The following is a 20,815-nucleotide window of genomic DNA, read 5'->3' as shown; positions in this document are numbered from 1 at the left end:
TTCTTCTAATGTCTTTCACAGAGGGTTCCCAGAGGAGGGCTTCTGCTGCCGATCTCGGGGGGCGGGAGGGCATATAGGGAAAAAGGTGTTCCTTTAGGTATCCTGGTCCCAAGCCATTGTGTTCCATAGTAAATGTGTTCAATCACCTGAAAAGCAAAAGTGCATGAACTGCAGGTTACAGAGTGGTCTTTTCCTGTCTAGCTGTGGTGTGTTTGTGCTTCGTTTGGAACATGGTCCCAAGCAACATGCCTCACTCAAGACTCTGGCTGTGTCCAGGGCAATGGGAAAGGGGCCATGCACCTCCTCACTGGTTTGGAAGAACCCACACTTTGTGAGGCACAGTTCAATGATCTGATGCAGGGCTGAGGAGTGAAGTGGCCAAACCAATTGCTAGCACTGCATTTTTGGCAGCGGTTAAAGCCAAGATGGGCCTGGCAATCATGTCAAAGGGATCTCTCCAAACTGGGGAAATGAGCATTAAAATAGGAAGTGTGCTGTGGTGCAGGCTTCACTTGGGGACAGAAAAGTCCTCGTAACTGCACATATTCATGGATGGGTTCTGAGCTCGCAGTGGGTTACAAAGCAAGGCATTCCTGTAGATGGCGCGATCCCGTGTGCAGCTGGTGTGAGGAACACAGATTCAGGAACTAAAAGAAAGATGCAATTTTGTAATGAGTTTATACAAATCTAGGGCATGATCAGACATGGAATATGTGTACAGTTATAGTAATTGATCTTAAAAATAATAATAGTAAAGATACTGTAAAACAGTAAAGATGCAGAAAAGGGAAGCCAAAATTATCCGCATGCTGAAGCAACTTCTTTACAAAGAAAGATTTCAATTTTCGAGGATTTTTAGCTGAGGGAAAAGAGGCAAGTAAAGAGCATGAGATACGATAGAAGTGTATAAGTTAATGCACAGTTGTGCCTGTCTGGTAACTGAGGGTTATCCAGTGAAGCTGCTTGGTGGGGGAAAGGACAGACAAAAAGAAGCATGAAACATGAAGAATCTGATGCACAGACAAAAAAGAAACTTGGGCAAACTTATGTAGGGTCCTTCTAACAAAGGCTACAAGTCACGATGGCTCCATAACCAGGATCCGAGGCAGTATGTCCACATACACCAGATTCTGGGGGAACCTACATGCAAGGGGCTGTTGTAATGGTTTGGAGCAGCCGGTGGGCTTCCCTTGGGCATTCGGTTGGTCATCACATAAACAGACTTCTAGGCTAGATCGGCCACTGGGCTGCTTCAGGTGGACTCTATATATTGAGAGCCAGTGTGGCATAGTGGTTAAGAGCATGGGACTGGGACTCAGACGTCCTGGGTTCTAGTCCCTGCTCACCCATGGAGGCAGCTGGGTGACTTTGGGCCAGTCAGACTCTCAGCCCAACCTACCTCACAGGGTTGTTGTTGTGGGGATAAGATGGAGGAGGAGATGTAAGCTGCCTTGAGCCCTTTGTAGGAAAAAGGCAGGATAAATCAAAATCAAATCAAATCATACAAATCATATTCTTGAGAGAATGTGGTAGCAAGTAGCTTCTTCCTGAATTGCTCCTCCCTAGTTTGGTCTTTGTTTTTGTCTCAACTGAGGTGGCGCATGGTGAAGTAATGCCAGTTTGTGCTCTTGATTTGCTTTTTGTCACGGTGGTGCCATGGGTCCAATCGAGCAACTTCTGTCCCCCGCGCTGATCCCACAGAACCATTTCCCTGCCTTTCCTAGCCTGTGGTTCTGACCGTGGAGACACTAAGCAGCCTAAAGGGCAATGTAAATTCCCCCTGCATTCTTTGCCCTTCATCTGCCTTATCATGAACATGGACCAGGACAGTACAGAGCACTGACCATCCAAGTCGTTGGCCCTGTTTCACAGTAATTGCAGCAGTGGGAGATTAAACCAATGCTGCTTGTATTATGTTACATTTAAGGAAGGAACAATGGAGATAGTGAAGATGTTCTAGATTTGTTTATTTTTGTCATCTTTTGATGTAGCTCAGAGGAATGAAGACAATTCAATCTTCCAATTTGCAAGCTGTGTATGAAGCAAATTACATTTAAGTGAGCCACTTCTTCCAAACAAAAAACAATCTGAATGTAGAATGTTTACTGTATATATTCTCTTTCACAGAAACCAAGATGTGTTTTGCTTTGGTCTTTCTCTAGAGTTTATATAATGTGTTGATCTTCCTGTTCTTATACAGTAAAGATGCTCCTCACAATATCATTTTTCTTTTTTAATTTGTTTAAAATAAAGCCGTATAATATTGTGTACCAAATGTGCTCCAATGAAATGACAGGTATTTGATTCTTGCAGTCAGACTTTGGTTGGAGCCATCTGTCACCAAAATAATAATAATAATAATAATAATAATAATTATTATTATTATTATTATTATTATTATAACATTTCTATGCCGCCCCTTGCCGAAACCTCGGGGCTGCTTACAACACGATAAAATACAACAGTCCATCACTAGCCATACCACTTCAGAATGTGACCTAAAAGCATGAAATAGACCTACAAAATTAGTAGGTTGTTCCATTTATAACTTCCATTTACCATGTAGTTGAGCAAGAATGGACTATTAGAGGTTATCCAGTGGCAGGCCATGTACTCTGCATGCAAAAAGTCCTAAATTCAGTCTCTGTCATCTCCAAGTAGAGCGGGGAAGGATTCCTGCCTGAAATCCCAGAGAGGCTCTTGGGCAGCATAGAACAGCATCAGATACCTTCCCAGCTAGTCTCAAGCTCCCATCACCCCCATCCCAGTGGTCAGGGGTGATGTGAATTGTTGTCCAACAATAACTGAAGGGCCACCGGTGTGGAGAATAAAAAGTGAAATGGCCCAATCAAAGGCAGCTTCCTAAATTACCCAAATCTTTGTAACCATTAAAGCACATTTAGGGATGCAAAAGCATTTCATTCTGGTTCACAGTCATGCAGAGATGTCCCATTTGCAACCATGAATGGAAACATGAACAGGCGTGAGCATTTCTGGAAATGTTAACAGTTTCCCAAGCTTCCATTCACATTTGGATGTGCACATTTGCATCAGTGTACACATAAAAATGCACATTTCTTTCCCAAAACTCAGTTTTCATGCTTTAGCCTAAGGGGCAAAGTCCACATTTAGCTGGCATGCTTGGAAAAATGCATTTTTGTGTCTAGAAATGTGCCCTTGTCCTATCTGTGGGACATGGGGGGAGAAAGGGGGTTATGGCCGAGAGTGAGGACAAGGCAAGATGAGTGCCAGGGCTGAACATGGGGAGCACCAAGGAGCACATGCACCCTTCTTCTACGCCCAGCCATCTTGAACTTCCCAGATGGGTATGGATGAAGTTGTCCGCTTTGTTTTCCCTCATATTTCACTTTTTAAAATCCCTTGCCATTCCTATCCTGTTGTTAAAGGGCAACTTTGGGCAACTTTGGATAAACTCTTATTTTTAAAAAAGTGAAAGTAGAATGTAGGGTGGGGGGTGGGAGAGCATCCATTAAAGCCTGGACCACTCAGAAGAGATGCATTCCTTTCACTTTCTCTTCCCATGTCAATTGTGGGCATGACCACATGCAATTTCAATTACAGAAATTGCTGCGTTCTTTATATATCCATTATTTAGCCTTTAGTCTGCCTTTTAGCATTAAAGGAGGCCTCTGTGTGGCTTGAGAATTACATAAATAACATTAGAATCTGCATAAAGCTAGATCAATAAAGAAGAGATGAAACCACTCTTATAGGCAAACCCAAAGAATGCAACCAGTTCAAAACAGAATTCTGCTACGAACTCCATAGGTCAATACTAGGGAAGCTCGCATGTTACGAGGGAAGCCTCACAATGTCTGTGAGAGCTTCCAGGTCCCTGTGGATGTCTGCCATTTCCTTTTTGGGGATTAAGTAGGCCTTCTCAGTGGGGACCCCTGATTATGGGACAGAGTCCTACCTGGCACTAACTCTACTATCTTTTTGGAACCTTTGAAAGGGTCTTTAATCAGTCCTAGTATTGGGGGATGTATAAGATGTCCATATGATGCCCATAGTTTTTTTTGGGGGGGGGGTGTTACAGCCTCATTGCATTGTACCCTCAGTTTCTGAATGTTCTGTTCTTAAACTCAGATTATCCCCATCTTTGATCATTTTTGCCATGTTAAATTGGGTTCATTCTGAATTTTGATTTTGTTTTTAAACTTTAAGTATGCATCATAATTTTGTGGATTTTTGTATGCATTTTTATCCAAATTTGTCTGATGTACACTTTTTTTGCAAGCAATATTTTTAAATAATGCATTTTTGTAACATAATGCATCTGTCATTTTCACTAATACACACTTTTTCTATGTGTATTTCCCACAATACATCCATTTTGTAAAGAGTTTTTCATTGGAGAACTCCATTACACAAGTTGGAGATTAATTTATTTCATTTTTACCCCATTTTTTCCTGCAAGGGGCCCAGAAGGCTCATATAATTCTCCTCCTCCTCCTTCTCTCAGTTTCCTCCTCGCAACAACAGCCCTTTGAGGTAGATTAGGCTAAGAGACTTTGACTGGCCCAAAGTCAGCCAATGTGCTTCATGGGCCATTGGGACTAGAACCCGGTTCCCTTGGGTCCAAGTTCAGTGACATGAGAAGTAGATCATGTTGGTACTCAGTCTGAAGACTGGGATAATCTGTTGGTTTGCAAGTACGTACGTATTTATTTATTTATTTATTTATTAAAACATTTCTATGCCGCCCCTTGCCGAAGCCTCGGGGCGGCTCACAACATCGAATAAAATACACAATAAAGTACTTCCTGACAGTTAGGACCCTGAGGGTATGGAATGGGCTTCCATGGAAGGTTGTTGAGGCCCCATCGGTGGGCGTGTTCAAGGATAGGCTGGACATGCACATGGTGGGCATGTCGTGAGCAGAGCTGGCGGGAGCCGGGGGTCAGACTAGATGGCCCGGTAGACCCCTTCTGAGTTGCTCTGTTTCTGTTTCAAAATTGCTAAAATAGGTAAGGCCACATTCTGCTAACTGAAAAACAAGTCTCTCATCCAATGAGGAAATCTAGCAAATCTAGCAATATATACATGGCAGTTCTGCATAACATATTCCATTTATTTATTTATTTATCTATCTTGTATATTGCATTAATAGTCTTGTAGGGCTCTCTAGGCAGTTTACAGCACACAAAGTCAGATTCTGCTTATCAACCATGTATCTCAAAACAAACAAACGAACAGAATTTTGCTCTACCTTCTTTACTGCCTGCGGAAATAGAAATGAGGACTGGCAAGTTATTTTTCCACCAGGTCCTCCGTGGCCAACTGTTCTCCAAGTCCTTGTAGTGTTTTGTTGAGTGGGCTGGCAAAAGGGAAATTCCCTCAGAGGTGTGCCTGCCATTTCTCCCATAATTCCTTTAGGCAGAAATATGTTTGAGGTGTCAAGGGCAGCATTTGGATGCTGAAGATTCAGGAAATGTTTTGCTGTGCATGCTTCAACAAGTTGATGGTACATCCTCTGGACTGCAGCCCGTTTGTTTTGGATGTAACGCCCCCTTCGGTTCTCTGCAAGCCACTTGGGTCTAATCCAGCCATGGCATTAACTCATGGTTAATCTGTGTGGGATTTGCATTTTAGACAAGTTAGCTCCCTGCCTTTTCAGTAACTCCAAGCTAGGTTGAGTCACGATGTAGTTGAAGTGTGTGTGTGGGGGGGGGGGCGTCACTGTTGGTGTAAATTGCAAGATTAAGTGGTTAGTTAATATAATTAGCTATAATTGGGCATGCGTTGCTCATTCACATTAATGATCCCCACAGTCATGCCATGAATGATCTTGGCTAGAAACATACTTGGGGCTTAAGGAAGGAGAAACCGTGGAATTAGACACAACACTGCTTCCGCATCCTTTGCAACGTAGAGAAGGGCAGAGGCTTAGCCTTCCATGGCTGCAGCCGGTGTGTATTGGAAAGGCTTCAAGTGTCAATTTTCAGCTGTTAAAAGTGGGACTTCAGCCAAGAAAAAGATGGAAAGTTGAGAGGCACCAAAGTGCGGAGGGAGACAAGAATTCTGTCAAGGCCAGCATCTGTCCCTGGCACACTCGAGCAGGCAGGTAGCAGAGGCAACGCGTCTTGCTCGGAGTTCATGCATCAGTTTGAATTTCACACAGTGCTTCTGTGCATGAGGAGTGCAGTGGGGAGGGATTTAAAATCCTGGCACATAGTTCCCTACTCTGGCTGCCATGACTGTGGCCTACAGATCTTGTCAGGAGGGCCATCAGATGTCTGTTCCCTTGTAGAGGTTCCACTCAAACCAAGCGTTGGCCTTTTTGATGCATGTGTGACTAGGAGGGGAACCCCAGCCGGCGCTGTATTTTCCCCACCTGTATAATGAGCAGCATCTGCTGAAAATTTGCCTTCTATAGCTCTACAAAACTACAAATGTCCTTTTAAAACAATCTGCTTTCATTAAGCCCCTCAGCATGTACATTTTTTAAATTTAATTTCATTTTATTTAAAGCTTTTGTGCCCCATCCTGTGCAAAAAAGTCTCAGGACAGTCTCACAACAAAGGCACAGCATAATAGCTATGATAAAATGCCAACTAAAATAAAAAATAAGTCTTAAAATAATGGGAAAATAACTTGGTTTTGGCCTTGCACTGAAAAGAATTAAGTGTCAGCACCAGTGCTCCTCTCTGGGGAGCGTGTTCCATATCCAGGGTGCCACTGCAGAGAAGGCCCTTCTCCGGGTAGCCACCCTCCCAATCTCCGTCAAGGAGGGCTCCAGAAGAAGGACTTCCGAGCCAGATCATAAGGTCTGGGCAGGTATATACAGAAGGAGATGCTCCCTCAGATAACCAGGTCCTAAACCATTTAGATCTTTATAGGTTGCCACCAACACCATAAATTGGCCCTGGACTTGGTAGCAGGTGTAGATGGTAAAGGATCAGCACACGAAATGGCTTGCTTGATGTGCTCTGTTTCTTCCCAAGGATCACTGTGAATGGGAAATTCTTTGAGATGAGCTAAGAATGGCAGATAGATCATACTCAACAGCCACACCCAAGTTCTATTCCCCAGATCATTTGGTGAATGGCAGAACCGTCCCAGCAGCAGAAAACCAAAGTATGCTTGTCATTACGGTGTAACAAGACAGGGCTTAATTGGAACTAGAGTTTGTACCGAAGTTCAGAAGTAGAACGTATTTTCGGTATAGGAATGCCACCACCCTCCCCTCCCCTCCCCTCCCTGCTATGTATCCTTAGCACATGGCTATGCCTGGTCCATATACATAGCACAGGGAAATTTCATGGCATGAAGATGAGGGACAGAAGAGCTATACTTACTGATCTGTAAATCTGGCCATTGCAAAAGATGCAGAGTAGAATCAGGTATTTTGCCTGCCTGTTTAAAAGATTAAAACTCTATGGCATTCCCATCATCAAAGTCCACCACCTCTGCCCCTCCCACAAGCCCATGTGATACAATAATAAGGAAAACCTCATCTGTCTGTGTTTTGTAGACAGTTTTGTTTTGTTTTTCCCTTGCCACTGAATACTGCCAAGCAGTCTCCCAATTAGCTGGGCTTCAGGGGAAGGGGATTCCACCCCATTGGTGTGTCTTCCAGGCAGGGTTGAGTCCCAGCATCCTCCTCTCTTCTTCCTTTTGTCTCGCCCTTTACAAATAAACTATGGGATACCACGGCACTCTTTGAAATCATTCACTACCCCAAGAACTTGTGTGGGATGACTCCCAGTATCACACAGGTGCAGTTAACAAACGATTCCCTTTCACTCGAGAAGTGGCACTTTTCTGTTGTTTCATATTGTGTGTAGCTACAGATCCTCGCCCCCCCCACCCCCCGAACAGAAGGAAGGTGGCCACCCTCTGCCTTGGGTCTCCCCTGCCCCTCTCCTCTTGGATAGTCTCAGCGAGTCACATGCATGTGGTGTTTGGTGCCTTGCATGAAATTCACATGCAGAGGCAAGTTCCAGTCTGCATGCTGCTTAATGAATGTTTTTTTTCCCTTTTCTCTCCCTCCTTGTTATGTGCTTTCAGAAGACAACTATGTGGAAGGTGGGTGCTTTCTATCATATCATATTTTCCAAAGCTCTTTTCTTCCCATTCCTATCCCTTCTGTTTAGTGTTTTGCCTCCTGCTTAGTGTTTCTAACGGTACACCTAATCATTAAAGACGGTAAGTTGATTTCCTTCTTCCCTTCTGAGAATGTACCAGTTTTAACAATGGAGATGGTATGTGATAAATTCTCCCTTGCTCTCCACATTTTAAATATATTGTTGAAATACGCATAATCTCTTGGCTTCTTGTGGGAAAGCAGAATAAATTTTCTGCATGGTGTTCTTGCAGTAATAATGACACAAAAATTAAAAGAGAAATAAAGGGACCTCAAAATATATTTGTGTGGTATAATCCTATTAAATGGCTGGCCTGTTTTACAGGATGCTTTTGAATATTAGCAAACTTGCAAAATAAGCTGCCACATTTTTTTCGCTTGTGGAAATTTGCAGATTTACGAAGGAGTCCCCTACCAGCTCATAGGCTGTACAGCAATCCGGTTTGCTCCTCCTGAGGTACACAGAGTTCTGTACAGAGCCCAGTGGGGGACTCTCGCCTCCCTTTCCTTGCAGCACCTGTGCCCCATTGCAAACTTCCCAAGGGCAGATGAGCTTCAAAAGGCACGCTGTCCTGTGGGACTGTCATCATCACACTGAAAACCGCTAATTGCTGCTCAGAAACTAAAACAATAGGACTCGGCCTGCTTGGAGGTATCCTGATCCATTTAATAGAGGGATTGATGCTAGAAAAGAAAAAAAAATGCGGTGTTCCTTGATGAGCTTACTGGATTGTGTGTTCTTTAGGGAACACAGCAAAGAGTTAAGAGAGGGTTGGATTCTCTATGCCAGCTATATGATGATCCGCTTGTGTCAATGAGGCCCATTGTGACTGGGGAGCTTTTATAGCATTCCCAATGTGATAGAGAAAGACGCTGGCTTTTCCCCTGAGGGAGGAAGAAAAAAAGATGGCTCTATGACGAAGGGGTGAAAGGAATTCTGAAGGATGGGCAAAATTCCACTAACTTTGAAGATGTGAGACTATTCATTTGGCAATTGCATTGGCAGCCAGGTTTCCAGCCTCATGTCCACATGGCTGAGGTGGAAGGGATATCAGTAGCTTCTCTTTCACTCACATGTGACTCCATTTATCTCCATGGCTTAATAAGATGGAGCCCAGGAGTCCATATTCCAAACATGCTAGTGGAATATCTCAGTTCCACTAGTGACACAAGAGCAGGACACCAGTACATAATGAGCTTTCTTAAGTAAGCTACCCAAAGCACAGGAAACTTCCCCGTAATCACAGCAAGTCGGAACGCTGGTAAGTACCTTCTTCAGTCAGTAAAATGTGCTTTGGTGGGTTTTCTAATACGGTACAGAAAACACAGTCTATTAACAACTGCTGCTGTTTACAGGAGTTGGATGAGACTTTTCATCAGGCCATCCCAACTTTTGTTCCACTAAATTGAAAACAATTTATCAGCCACATATTATGAGCTGCCAAGGGCTGCCTTGGCAGTTTCGTAGCCCCGGGCAGGCAGCAATGCCAGGAGAGTCTTGGCGCCTTCTGGTGGGCCATCAGGCAATCAGCATGGACTATCTGCTGCTTGGTGGTTCATGAATTATGCAGGGCCCCTTTAGATCTATGGATTTCAGTGTATGTTTTCTGGCAGAATCATTGTCATCCAGAGGTTTTTGTTGTTTTTGCTGTTGCTCAACTGTATTCCGGAGGAAGACATGAAAGCTGAAGCAAAACTCTCTCCGGATTTAACAAAATGCGCACAGACGCACATATGCATGCGCATACTCACACACACACACACACACACACACACACACCGAGGGTCTGGTGAAGCTGATAGGAAAGTGTAGTTTGAGTCAAATCCACAAAGACACTTTAAGAACAGATAAGAATTATCTCAGCTAAGCAAGAATCCCCTTAACCAAATTGACCCTAAAAGCAGGGGGACTTACACAGGGGAGTTGTGAAGTAGCACCTGATAGTTGGGGCTTGTTTCCCCCCACCTTGAGGTTCAGTATTACAAGAAAAAATCAACTTAAGGTAAACCAGCTTAAGTTGCGTGACAGCCCCCCCCCCCGCCCCACTCCCAAACAAGGCCTACCCAGGAAGCCACACCTGGCTTCCAAGGAAACATCATTGCTGGAATTCTTACTTTTGCTGCCATTATGCAACTGACCAAGCATCCTTTGGATGGATGCGGCCCAAACTGCACGGAGGTGGCACCATTTCCCCCCTTTCCTGGCCAGAAGTGCTGCAGACGTGCTGTGATGCGGTTCTGAGCCAGAGTGAGGATGCCTCTGAGGACATCCTGCGCTTCCCCTTCGTCCATTCCGACTGCGCAGGTGTGTGCGCCAAGCGAGGGGCGCTGTTAGGGAGCAAAGGCAGCCCATACGGCCTTCACAAGGACTGGCATTGCCAGGCGATTCCCCGTCGCCCATCACTCCTAAGGTTACAGGAACCATTTCTTAAGCCTGTATATTACAATAGCATTCATCATTGTGGGACGCTTCCTTAACGAGTGCCCCCTCCAACTTGTATGACTCCTGGGCTTGATCCGCACGTTTCCTAAAACCATAAAGCCCCAGTGCAAAGATCGTGCTTCTAGCTGCAGTCCGCCATGAACCGCTGCTGTTACACCTTCCAGTAGACAAAGCTCTTTGAGCAGTTTAGAACAAATAAGCCCAGCCGGGGTCCAGTTCTACACAGGTGTAGATATCAGTGCCAATGCCAGCCCTGACTTATCACTGTCTAAATAGGGATAGGATCCCACCCTTAATCAATCAGCTCTCTAGTACACAAAGTACACAAAATACATGTTCTTACCCACTCCTCTTTTTCCTGAACTGAAACAGAACCACCTAACAAGAAAAATATAAAGAAGCTTTGGGTGTTATCCCAGAAGTCTGCATGGGGTGGAATGAATAGGAATTGAGTGCACTTAGCTAGAGAGCTTCAGCTGTGGGGCAGTATAGACATGAAATAAACAAATAAATAAATAAAATGCATGACTGGAGCTCAAGCTGGATGAATCTGTGGTCAGAGATTCTCTGACATTGATGCTCCAACATCAGGAGGGGGAAGAAAATGGGGCCTGCCAGGCACAGACGGGGTCCAAAGCCCTCCTCTTTCCCTACGACAGCGCAAAATCGACCTTCACCCTGAACATAATCGATCTTATACTACAATATCAATGCTTAATTGCAATCCAATGCTGGTTCAGACAGAAAAAAGACTAGCAACTCCAGGCATAGCTGTCTGGGCCATGTGAGGAGTGGTAGAGCTTTCTCTCTCTAGGATTGGTACTTCGAGAATGGTTTTTTTGCAGAGACCAAAATGAGATTATGGACTTATCCAGATACTTCATTTGTGGTTCCCTTCAATTCAGAGGATATCCTTCGTGAAATGAAATTGTGCTTTCCTGTGGAAACCCTCCTTTCATCAAACGGTTGATGATGTGAAGTGACGTGTTTGGAATGGGGACTCTCTGATTTGGAAAATTCTCCTTCAGGGTCACTTGCTCTCTGTCTTATGTGTGCACTGGTTTTTATGTAAATTAGAAATCTTAGGGAGCGGCTTAGGAACTTTATCTTCCTATAAAATCAGCATATTCTATTGCACACCTTCTTTGTGTGAACCAATTAAAAATGCACAGAAACGAAGTGTGGCACTTTTCCAGAGGAAGGGAAGCCTGCTTTTGTAGGTTTGCTTCTAAATTGCCACATTTTGGTTTCTTCCTCCATTCCCCTAACCTTTATTGTCATATACGCTCATTTATAAAGTTCAATACATGATCTAATCTTCTACCTAAGGGGACATAAGGTACAATATTGCAAAAAATTGGAGGGAAGTGCATCTTTTATTGTGCTGTCCTTTGGCTATGCCTTAATGTTTGGAGAACTGGCTTTATATAAAACAATTTAAACTGTATTCTATACAATCTGGCTAAAAATAGTTAATTGGGAAGTTTATTCCAACCTCAGTGTACTTAAAGTTAATTTTATGCATATGCATTTGCTACCAAGCGTCCCTCTCCACCAAATTATGATTTATGTTGTTTTATGCATCCATCCGCTGGGCAGCTAATAATTTGCCTGCCCAGGAACGGGGTATTTTTCTGTTCCGACGCTTCACACAAACAAGGAGACATCCCTTGCATTATCATTTCAGTGTTACAAAGGAATTCTTTTATTTAATTCTTTGAACGGCTCATTTTCAACGAGGGGAAAAAGATCAGACCCAGCCCATTTTTCAGGTTGACAGTACTCCAGGTTTGGAAGGGGAGATGTGATCCTATGGAGGACTCTTTGGCAGCTAACGGATGAGGCGTCCTCCTCATGAAACAATATTATTGAAATGTTGACACGGCTCAGATCAGATATTCCATGAATTTGTAGAACTTGAAATCACATTATTATTATTATTATTATTATTATTATTATTATTATTATTATTGTTGTCTTCAGCCCAACCTCAATGCCTAGGGAAGAAGTAATACAGTACAGCATCTCCGTGTTACAGTAGCAGTCTGACGGCCCGTTTGCCCCCTCCCACCTCCAAAAGCATTCCAACCAGTGGTTGCAAAATGCTCTTTTAATTTGCCAACGTGATGCAAACATCTCACAGGAGGCAGATGCTTGTTGCCAAAATTTTTTGTCACTGTGACGATACCACCTGCCCATGCACCCTTGTTCATTGCTGACTGTGCTCTTGTTTCCCTTTAAGGTCTGGCGCACTTGATGATGGGCGACCAAGGTATGGGTTCTGCTCCTTTTCCACTCTGCTTTCATCATTTTTCAATTATTCTTTTATTTTGTTCCGTTTCTTTTCTTTTTCTGTAGCTGCTTTGAAATCCATCACAGCAAATACTGGCCAGATGTTGTCACGGGCTGCAAATAGCACATGATCTTAGCCGCACTTTTCTTTCTTTTGTCGTTGTAGTCGTTGTTGTGTGTATATCTATATATCTATCTATATACATATAATATATCAAAAGCTCTCTCTATGGCTGGTTTTTGTTTTTGTTTTAAGCTGCTACCTTAATCTTTTGTTCTTCTGCTTTTCAACTGTTTCCCCTACCCTACTTGCAATATAATAACTGTTAAAAAGAAAAAAAAGAGTGAGGGAACTAATAAACTGTACGGGGAATGTATTATGAAAGAAGAGTCTTGTACCCACAGAGGAGTCCTGCTTTGCGTGATTGCATGGCTGTTTGGGAAATGCAGCAAGCACGTGCTCCAGGCTTCTGGAATGCTCGGAGGACATCTCCTGCAACCTGCCAAAAGCAGTGGCGTTTCCCCATCACCCTGTGGTGCCCCTCCTCTTAGCCAGTGTCCGTGTCGCTCCGGTTTCACTCATTTGGAAATGAAGCATGGGTTACTTTGGTGCTCTTCTGCATGGCCGCCCAGGTTGAAAAGCAACAGCTCTGGAAATGGGACCCCGGTTGCCTCTCCGTTTGTCTTCCAACCCGTTTCATGCTTTGCCTCTTCTCATGTTGTGGATTGTGTCAGCATTTGCATTTACACACACACGACTCTTACTGTTGTTTCTCTTCTTTGTTCTCTCTTTTGTCTGGCAATGCTTTCTTCATGGAACCATTTCATCAAATCCATAGGTAAAAGTAAAGGTATTACATGACTTTCTTCCTTCCTTGCTCTCCTCTTCCTCCCTCTTTCTTTTGAATGACACCTGTATGCCTTAAAATATGTCTCAGTGATGCAAATCTGTGTATTTTGTGTTGATGCACTGTGGCAAGGGGAGGTGGAATAAAATATTGCATGGAACTCAAGGTAAGGATAAGAGTGAAAGGCAGAATCTTACATGCAAAAACTGGCTTTCACAAGGAGGATTTCTCTTCCAGATTTTGGAAGGAAATGTTAAATATCTCGTATATATAAAATCAAGCATTGCTGATGTAGTTCTCGGAAGCTTCACAGCCCCAGCATGATGGTAGACACCTTACACAGCTTGTTCGTGATATATTCCTTTGCCAAAGACTTCACAGTCTAAGCTTCCTGCACAGAATGAAGGTAAAAGGAAAGGCCAGGTATTGACAGAGGTGCAGGCAAGGTGAACTGATAACAGCTTACAGATCTGAGCAGGTGTATTTATGACCTGCCTTGGGAAGGCTTCACAGAAGCAAGACGTTATGCGGAGGAAGGGTGGGGAGTCCCTGATGGAGGGAGGCGGGCTGGGTTTTCTGGGATTCAGGGAGCCACATGGCAAAAGGATCGGAGGCAGGCACTGGAGAAGGGGCCCTGCCCTCAAGTCCCCTTCTGAGGTATGGCTTCCATTCTCGGTGCCCCGCAAAACTGGTGTCAGAAGCGGCTGTGAGGGCAATGGCCCCAGATAGTTACAGATGGAGAAGCGTTGGTCCAGGGCAAGCTGCAGTGACGTGTAAGTCTGAGTGTGACTGTACCTGACACATTCTCGGTGAGATGTTCCTCATGTGTGGTTAGCCTTCTGGGAACCCCAAAACCCGGAATTGAGCAAAAGCGAGCTCTGAGGACTGGCAGAGCGAAACGGAGTGCGCTTGCTTCAGTGCTGCTGTGTGCTCACACATTACATTTGGTGCAAGAACACACCACGCAGGCGCCTCTTGCGGAATGGCTCGGTAAGTTTGGCACATATCCGTGTAATTACAAGCAAACCAAGTGGAATCCAGCCAGATCTGTGTGGCCGCCTGGTTTCAGTAGGAAAACAAAACTCAGGCTTCTCTGTGTGCGGCTTTCAACACTGAGGCCCAGAGAATGCTTTTGTGGCATTTCTGTTTTGGGGAACATGGCATTTTCAGTCCCTTCCCACTTGCATTTCACGGGATGTCTTATGAACCACAAATAAGTCTTTTCTTTACAGTATTGTGCATTGTTGGTTCACTTACCCTTGCTGTTCATTCACCTTCTGAATCCTGTTGTGTAGTGAATTCTAGATATTTATTTCTCATGGGTGGAGCCGGCTGGAGCTGGGGGTCAGACTAGATGGCCCGGGAGACCCCTTCTGACTTGCTCTGTTTCTTTCTCCCCTACAGTATTAGTGGCTATTATAGACGTTTTAAGGCTAGTATGTTATTCCATTGCCTTGAAATGCCAGTGATAGTAAGTTCAAATGGTATTGAGTGTGTGTGATAGCATGCTTGGAATGGCCAAGGTATTAATATCTCCTTAATGAGCCATAAGAGTTCATAAGCGATAAATGGCATTGTTGCAATAACTGTTAAAAATAAAAAGCAAGAGGGGGTAAACTAACTGCATTTCTGCTGTTTTTATTTCCCCGTTCCCCTAGAAACACCCTGTCCGTTCAGAAGCTATACTTCTGTTGTCACAATTTTGGCTTTGCACGTTGCTTTTGTACAGTGCAAGCCACTCAGCCTCAAAATGGGAGGGTGTTGAGCCCAATGCACCAGTGCCATCCTAGAAGTAATGTGGGGTTAAGGGGGCAGGGGTGGCACTGTTCGCCCCGCCCTGAGGCAAGGTCCCACCAAACGGCAGTCTTTCCTCAGTATTCACAGCCTTGAAGTCCTTGCGGAATTTGAAGAGTACTGTGCCTTTCGGTCATTTGTTAGCAAGAACTAGGAGAAACAAAATTCTCACTCATTTTCAACAGCCAACTCCAGTTGGTACCATGACTCCGAGATGGAGAGGAGGATGCTGGACCTATTAGTCACGTAGCTGTTAAAGATTAATTGTCTGGGTAAATATTCATGAGTTCTTCTATCCCAGACTCTTCTGAGTGAAGCACTGAAAACCCAGGCCTGAATGGACATTTTCATTTCTCCAACATTCCTTTTGTGGTTGTTGCCCTTGCCCTGCTGCCTTAATCTCGAGTTCTTTCCATCTCAAATAGGAAAAAATATGCAAACATTGGTGCTCTTATTCCTGTCTTTAAAAAAAAATGTGATTCTGGCTCATCCTTCCCCTGATGACATGCATGCCATTGGCTCTGTACTGTTGACGTCTGCATGCAGGTGGCAGCAGTCCTCTTAGTGCCCTCCGCCAGGTGTTTTGCACTGGTTCCAGCCAGGATGGCCAAGGATCAGGGAGGACCGTAATAAAAACATCTGGAGAACATCAGCTTGCCCACTGTCAGGTGTGGTTCCTGACTCTCGCTGTAGTTAATCTGCCAAGTTCTGTTTTGAGTCAGTTCCCTTTACTAGACGCACAAGCAGCTTTCGCCTCAGGCTACCAACAGGATCCTCCTGTCACCAACAGATGGGACCAGGGCAGCAGGATACCCTTGAGGCCCCTCCTTGGTTCTTTGTTGCCCCCAAAGTGGTGGCACCCTACGTTTGCGAGGTGGAGTCATGCGGGCCAAAGTGTCTCCCCTGAAGGGCAGAAGGGAGAGGCTTTCTCTGTGTGGCACCTCTGGAATCCCCTCCCCCCCATTTCTGACAGGGCATCCCAGCGAGGCATGCAGCTCCCCTCCTTGCCAAGACTGGAGCTAGCTGGATGGAAGCGCATTAGCTGGTGCCTGCCCTCCCTTGAGGTCCCTGCCAGACAGAGGTTCACTGATCTGGTCCTTCCGCAGTCTGAATAGACCCAGCGCTTTCCACCCCTCTCCTGTCAGATTCCAGCAAAGCCCACTGCAGTGCTGGAGCTGGGACACCACGCCACCCTGGTATAGGGCACGGATTCCTGCCAATGGGTGCTGGCTTGGATGCGTGGCCGTGCCAGGCACCCGCAGACCGGAAGTCCCCATGGAGTGCCTACTCAGGCTTCGGCCAGCGCAAAGACTTGCCCCTTTGCAGGGCGCTGTGCTTAATGCTAAGACATCAAGGGGCGTGGGAGGGCATGTGCTGGGGCAGGGTGGGGCCCGCTGCACCCCCCCCCCCTTATCCAGGCTTACTTTCTAAGTATGGAGAAGGAGGACAGTGGGAACGGGCTCAGCCCTAATGTTGATTCTAGTGAGAGTCAGATGTGCTTAATGTGTCCCCCTATGTTTTTGCAGTTAATATAGTTCATATGGAAGTAGTTTGTTTTGCAATATCTGCTTGTTGAATATACTGCTCATACTGCAAGTCTTGTGGCAACTTAATGGGTTTTCTGCAAGGAACAGGGGAACTCCGCCAAAGATTATGGCCCCATGTCTAATTCAGCTACTGTTACCTGAACTGACCCCCTACCTGCCCTCTTGCAGAACCTAAATTTGCTGTGAAAAAGGCAGTCATTTTTCTGCCTCCTTCATTGGGATCTTGAGACTTTTTGGAAACATTTTACTGGGTGTAGAGCTTCCTTTCTTGGAAAGCCCCCTAGAGGAGTTTTGCAGGGCTCCCCCTCCCCCCCCCCCGGGGCTTTCTAGCACTGCCATATGCCTGATTGATTAGAGATTTTTAAATTTGCTTTGTTGCTATTAAAAGGCCCTTTAGCAACAACAAAAACAATAACAGGAAAAATAACATCGCCTTGCTCAGCATTCTGGCACTCAGCAGGTAGTAGCACTAGAAGACCCCGAGGGAGGAAGTCCTAGTTGAATTGTCTACGGGGGTTTTCAAGAAGTTGTAGCAGCTGGAGAAGCTGCAAGAAGAGAACGGGAAAATGATAAAAGAAATAGCACACACATTTGCTATTTCAGCCACCTCTGTGCAGTAAGGTAAGCACTGAAACTCCACACCCTGAAATATTTCTCCAAAATTCTCACCACTGCTCAGAAATTTCAGATGCAGTTTCTCTTCATCATTCCCTTGGAACAAATGGTCGAAAGTAAATAGGTCAAAAACTTTGGCACAGTGTAGTCTGAAACCCAGAGTTACATGAAATGTATGTCTAAAAACTATGTCGCGCATTGCTGTTTTGAGTCCGATGAAGAGGCAAATCATGATGTAGATCATCCGGCCCACCTGTGTCATTTTATTTTTTATTTTTTGCTTTGACTGGGTTAGTTTTCTGACATGTTGCTTCCCCACTTCTGTGCATTCTGTTGATGTGCAGTACCAAGTTGTGTGATGCAGAGAACAATGGCAAATTCGTGTGATATGGAAATGATAATGGAATGGAAGAGGTACTGGGGAATGTTCTTGTGTAGCACCAACTGCACAGTTCTGAACAGCTCACTGAATGCAGAACTGGACATGTGTCCGCATGGTCATTTTCTTCTCCTGGTTCATTCAGACAACCATTAGCTGACATTCCTTGACAGCAGGTTCTCATATGTTCGAAATTAATTTGTGTCCTTCATGTGCTTTGACTTTTTGCCCTTGCTTAAAGAATATGAGTATCCAATGAAGCTTGTTTGGCATGAAAGAATAGATAAGGCTGGTTCTGACTTAACGTATATACCACTTGTTCAAGTGACATCTCCATTCAGAAGTATTGTTGGAGCTGACATCTGGTGATATGGAATTCCTACCAGTGGCAATGGATTTAGTGATGCACCATTCACACATGCAAGTTTTCACCTGACAGTACAGTAAATATGCATGTGCAGAATACCTATTAGACATATTGAAGGCAAGGCCATTATTGTATTTTGCACAACGCTGCTTGTATTTTGTGCAACCATAGATTAGATCTTCCAGAATATTTAACATTTATTGCTATTGCAAATTGAGATTAGGAATGATTAAAGAGATGATTCTAAAAGGATTAAAAATGAACCAAAGGCACTCCAGTTTGTTTCCAATCTATTTCTGTGAAAAAAATGAAAATATAGAGAAATGGATAGGACAAAAAAATGAAAAATCTTCCTCACCCATCATGTTTCTTCATTTTTTGTTTATCATATAAGGAAATCCTGGAAGAGGCATTGGCACTATAGCAAATGGGATATCAAGAGAGGTTCTTGGAGTGCTCTGAAAGATGTTCTGAAAACTGTGATTTAACCTAAAGGATTGAATAGTTTAGGGGATGCCATCTTCCCTGTTTTAATTGCATACAAAACAGGAAGGGACTTTGCCCAGCATGCCTGAAACATGACAGTTCTTAGCAAAGTCATACAACACCGTAAAATGCAGCACCATTAGAAAGGAAAACCCCAAAGAAGTGATAGGCACCGAACAACAGGCTGGATTTTTATAATAGCCCATGTAGACAAATAACCTGAATGAATAAGAAATGGGGAGGTGGGGGAGAATGAAAGAGTCATATGAACAGATGTAATGAATTAACAAGTATAAAATGAATGGGGGCTGCAAGGAATGAAAGAGAAAACAATTCAAGTGCGCATTTTTTCAAGATTCTGGACCAGTCTAGTAGGATGCGATGTGCAGGTCCCAACTCAGCCACATTATGCAGCAATCTGGAACACTTTTTTTGGATTAGGCTACTGGTGACACCTCTGTCTTTCTAGGTAAATTGAAGTATATCAACTCAAAACTGAGGCATGTGCTTGTAATTGTCCCAAAAATTAATGTGTGGACCATTTGTTCATGAGGAGCCATACAAACCATTTTGAAACCGATTATATAGAAAGACCAGAGCTTTGGAAACCTGGAGAAATGTTCTGTCGTTTTCCAACCAATGTGTGAACTCCATCCCCTCTTCTTAGTGCACATAATTTATGTGAATTTTTTCTGAATATATTCAGAATATTTATAGCATCTTGACAAGCCTGAACACTGGTCCCAGTTGCAGCTCGTAATAAAAATGCATATTGTGTTGCAAGATCAATTAAAATTTTCAATTAGAAATGCAACCAAACACAGAGCAGTACAGATAACATCTCTCGCTCTATGCTGCCATAGAAGTCGCCAGTGGCACGTGTACTGTTCTGTGCAAAAGGCTGAAGCCGCGGCAGGAAGCCCCGTTATCAGCTGCACTTCTCCCATTCATCTCCGACTTTCAAAACTTCCATTGTATGCCCACTTCCTTCCTGAAAACATGCATGGCATGTTCATCCCATCCTTCCTCCAGGGAGCTCCAGATGGAGAGCCAGTGTGGTGTAGTGGTTAAGAGCATGGGATTGGGACTCAGAGGATCTGGGTTCTAGTCCCCGCTCAGCCATGGAGCCAACTGGGTGACTTTGGGCCAGTCACAGACTCTCAGCCCAACCTACCTCACAGGGTTGTTGTTGTGGGGATAAGATGGAGGAGGAGAATGATGCAAGCTGCCTTATTCATTTTATTTATTTATTTAGAAAATTTCTATGCTGCCGCATTCGCCGAAGCCTCGGGGTGGCTCACAAAACATAAATTAAAATATAATACATTAAAAATATAAAATGAATTAACAATATAAAATAAGTCGCCCTGGCCAAAGAATAAAATAAGGAAATAATATTAGCAATTAAAATGACGTTTGAATAAAAAGGGCTTTGCCTGGCGCCGAAAAACAAATAACGACGGGATGAGAGTGGACCACAAGAGGGCTGAGGAGACGACGCCCGGAGAATCCCAGTGTCCCGGTTATTGCTCCTTCGACAGTTCCTAGTTCTCAGTGACCCTGTGTGAGGAAACAAACTTTTTTAGCCAATGGGATGCTCTCGTGGTACAACATCCTTTTCTTCTTTTCTTGGCATGATGTTACTGGGACTATCCTCCAAGATTGGTTCATTTCTACCTCCCTGTTCAAGTAGTATACTTTTTCTGAAGCTATTGAGTTTTGCTGCTGATTCCAATTATGGTTTTATTTTTTTTTCATGCCACAAATATGTTATTCTGCAAGCTATTCATTCATTCATTCATTCATTCATTCATCATATCTTGCTTTTATTTTTATTTTTTGTTGTTGTTGTACCTTGCTGGAAAGACCCTTTTGGGGTCTCCAAAGTGGGTTCTACATTTTCATATAAATAAAATGCATTGGAGGCAGTTTAG

The 20,815-nt window shown here is 44.1% G+C and overlaps 1 protein-coding gene across 1 annotated transcript in view; it reads left to right on the top strand.

Annotated features, from left to right (window-relative positions):
• The window catches only part of NRXN1 (neurexin 1), a 1,090,172-nt gene that overhangs the window by 122,102 nt on the left and 947,255 nt on the right, over positions 1 to 20,815 (top strand). Inside the window, 1 exon segment of the mRNA XM_044428877.1 lies at positions 12,796 to 12,825. Coding sequence (XP_044284812.1) covers positions 12,796 to 12,825 — 30 coding nt within the window.

Source organism: Varanus komodoensis, unplaced genomic scaffold (genome assembly GCF_004798865.1).
Source record: "Varanus komodoensis strain SLA01 unplaced genomic scaffold, ASM479886v1 scaffold2, whole genome shotgun sequence".
Classification (NCBI taxonomy): domain Eukaryota; kingdom Metazoa; phylum Chordata; class Lepidosauria; order Squamata; family Varanidae; genus Varanus; species Varanus komodoensis.
Note: the sequence above shows the minus strand (reverse complement) of the source record. Positions and strands in the feature narration are given on the sequence as shown.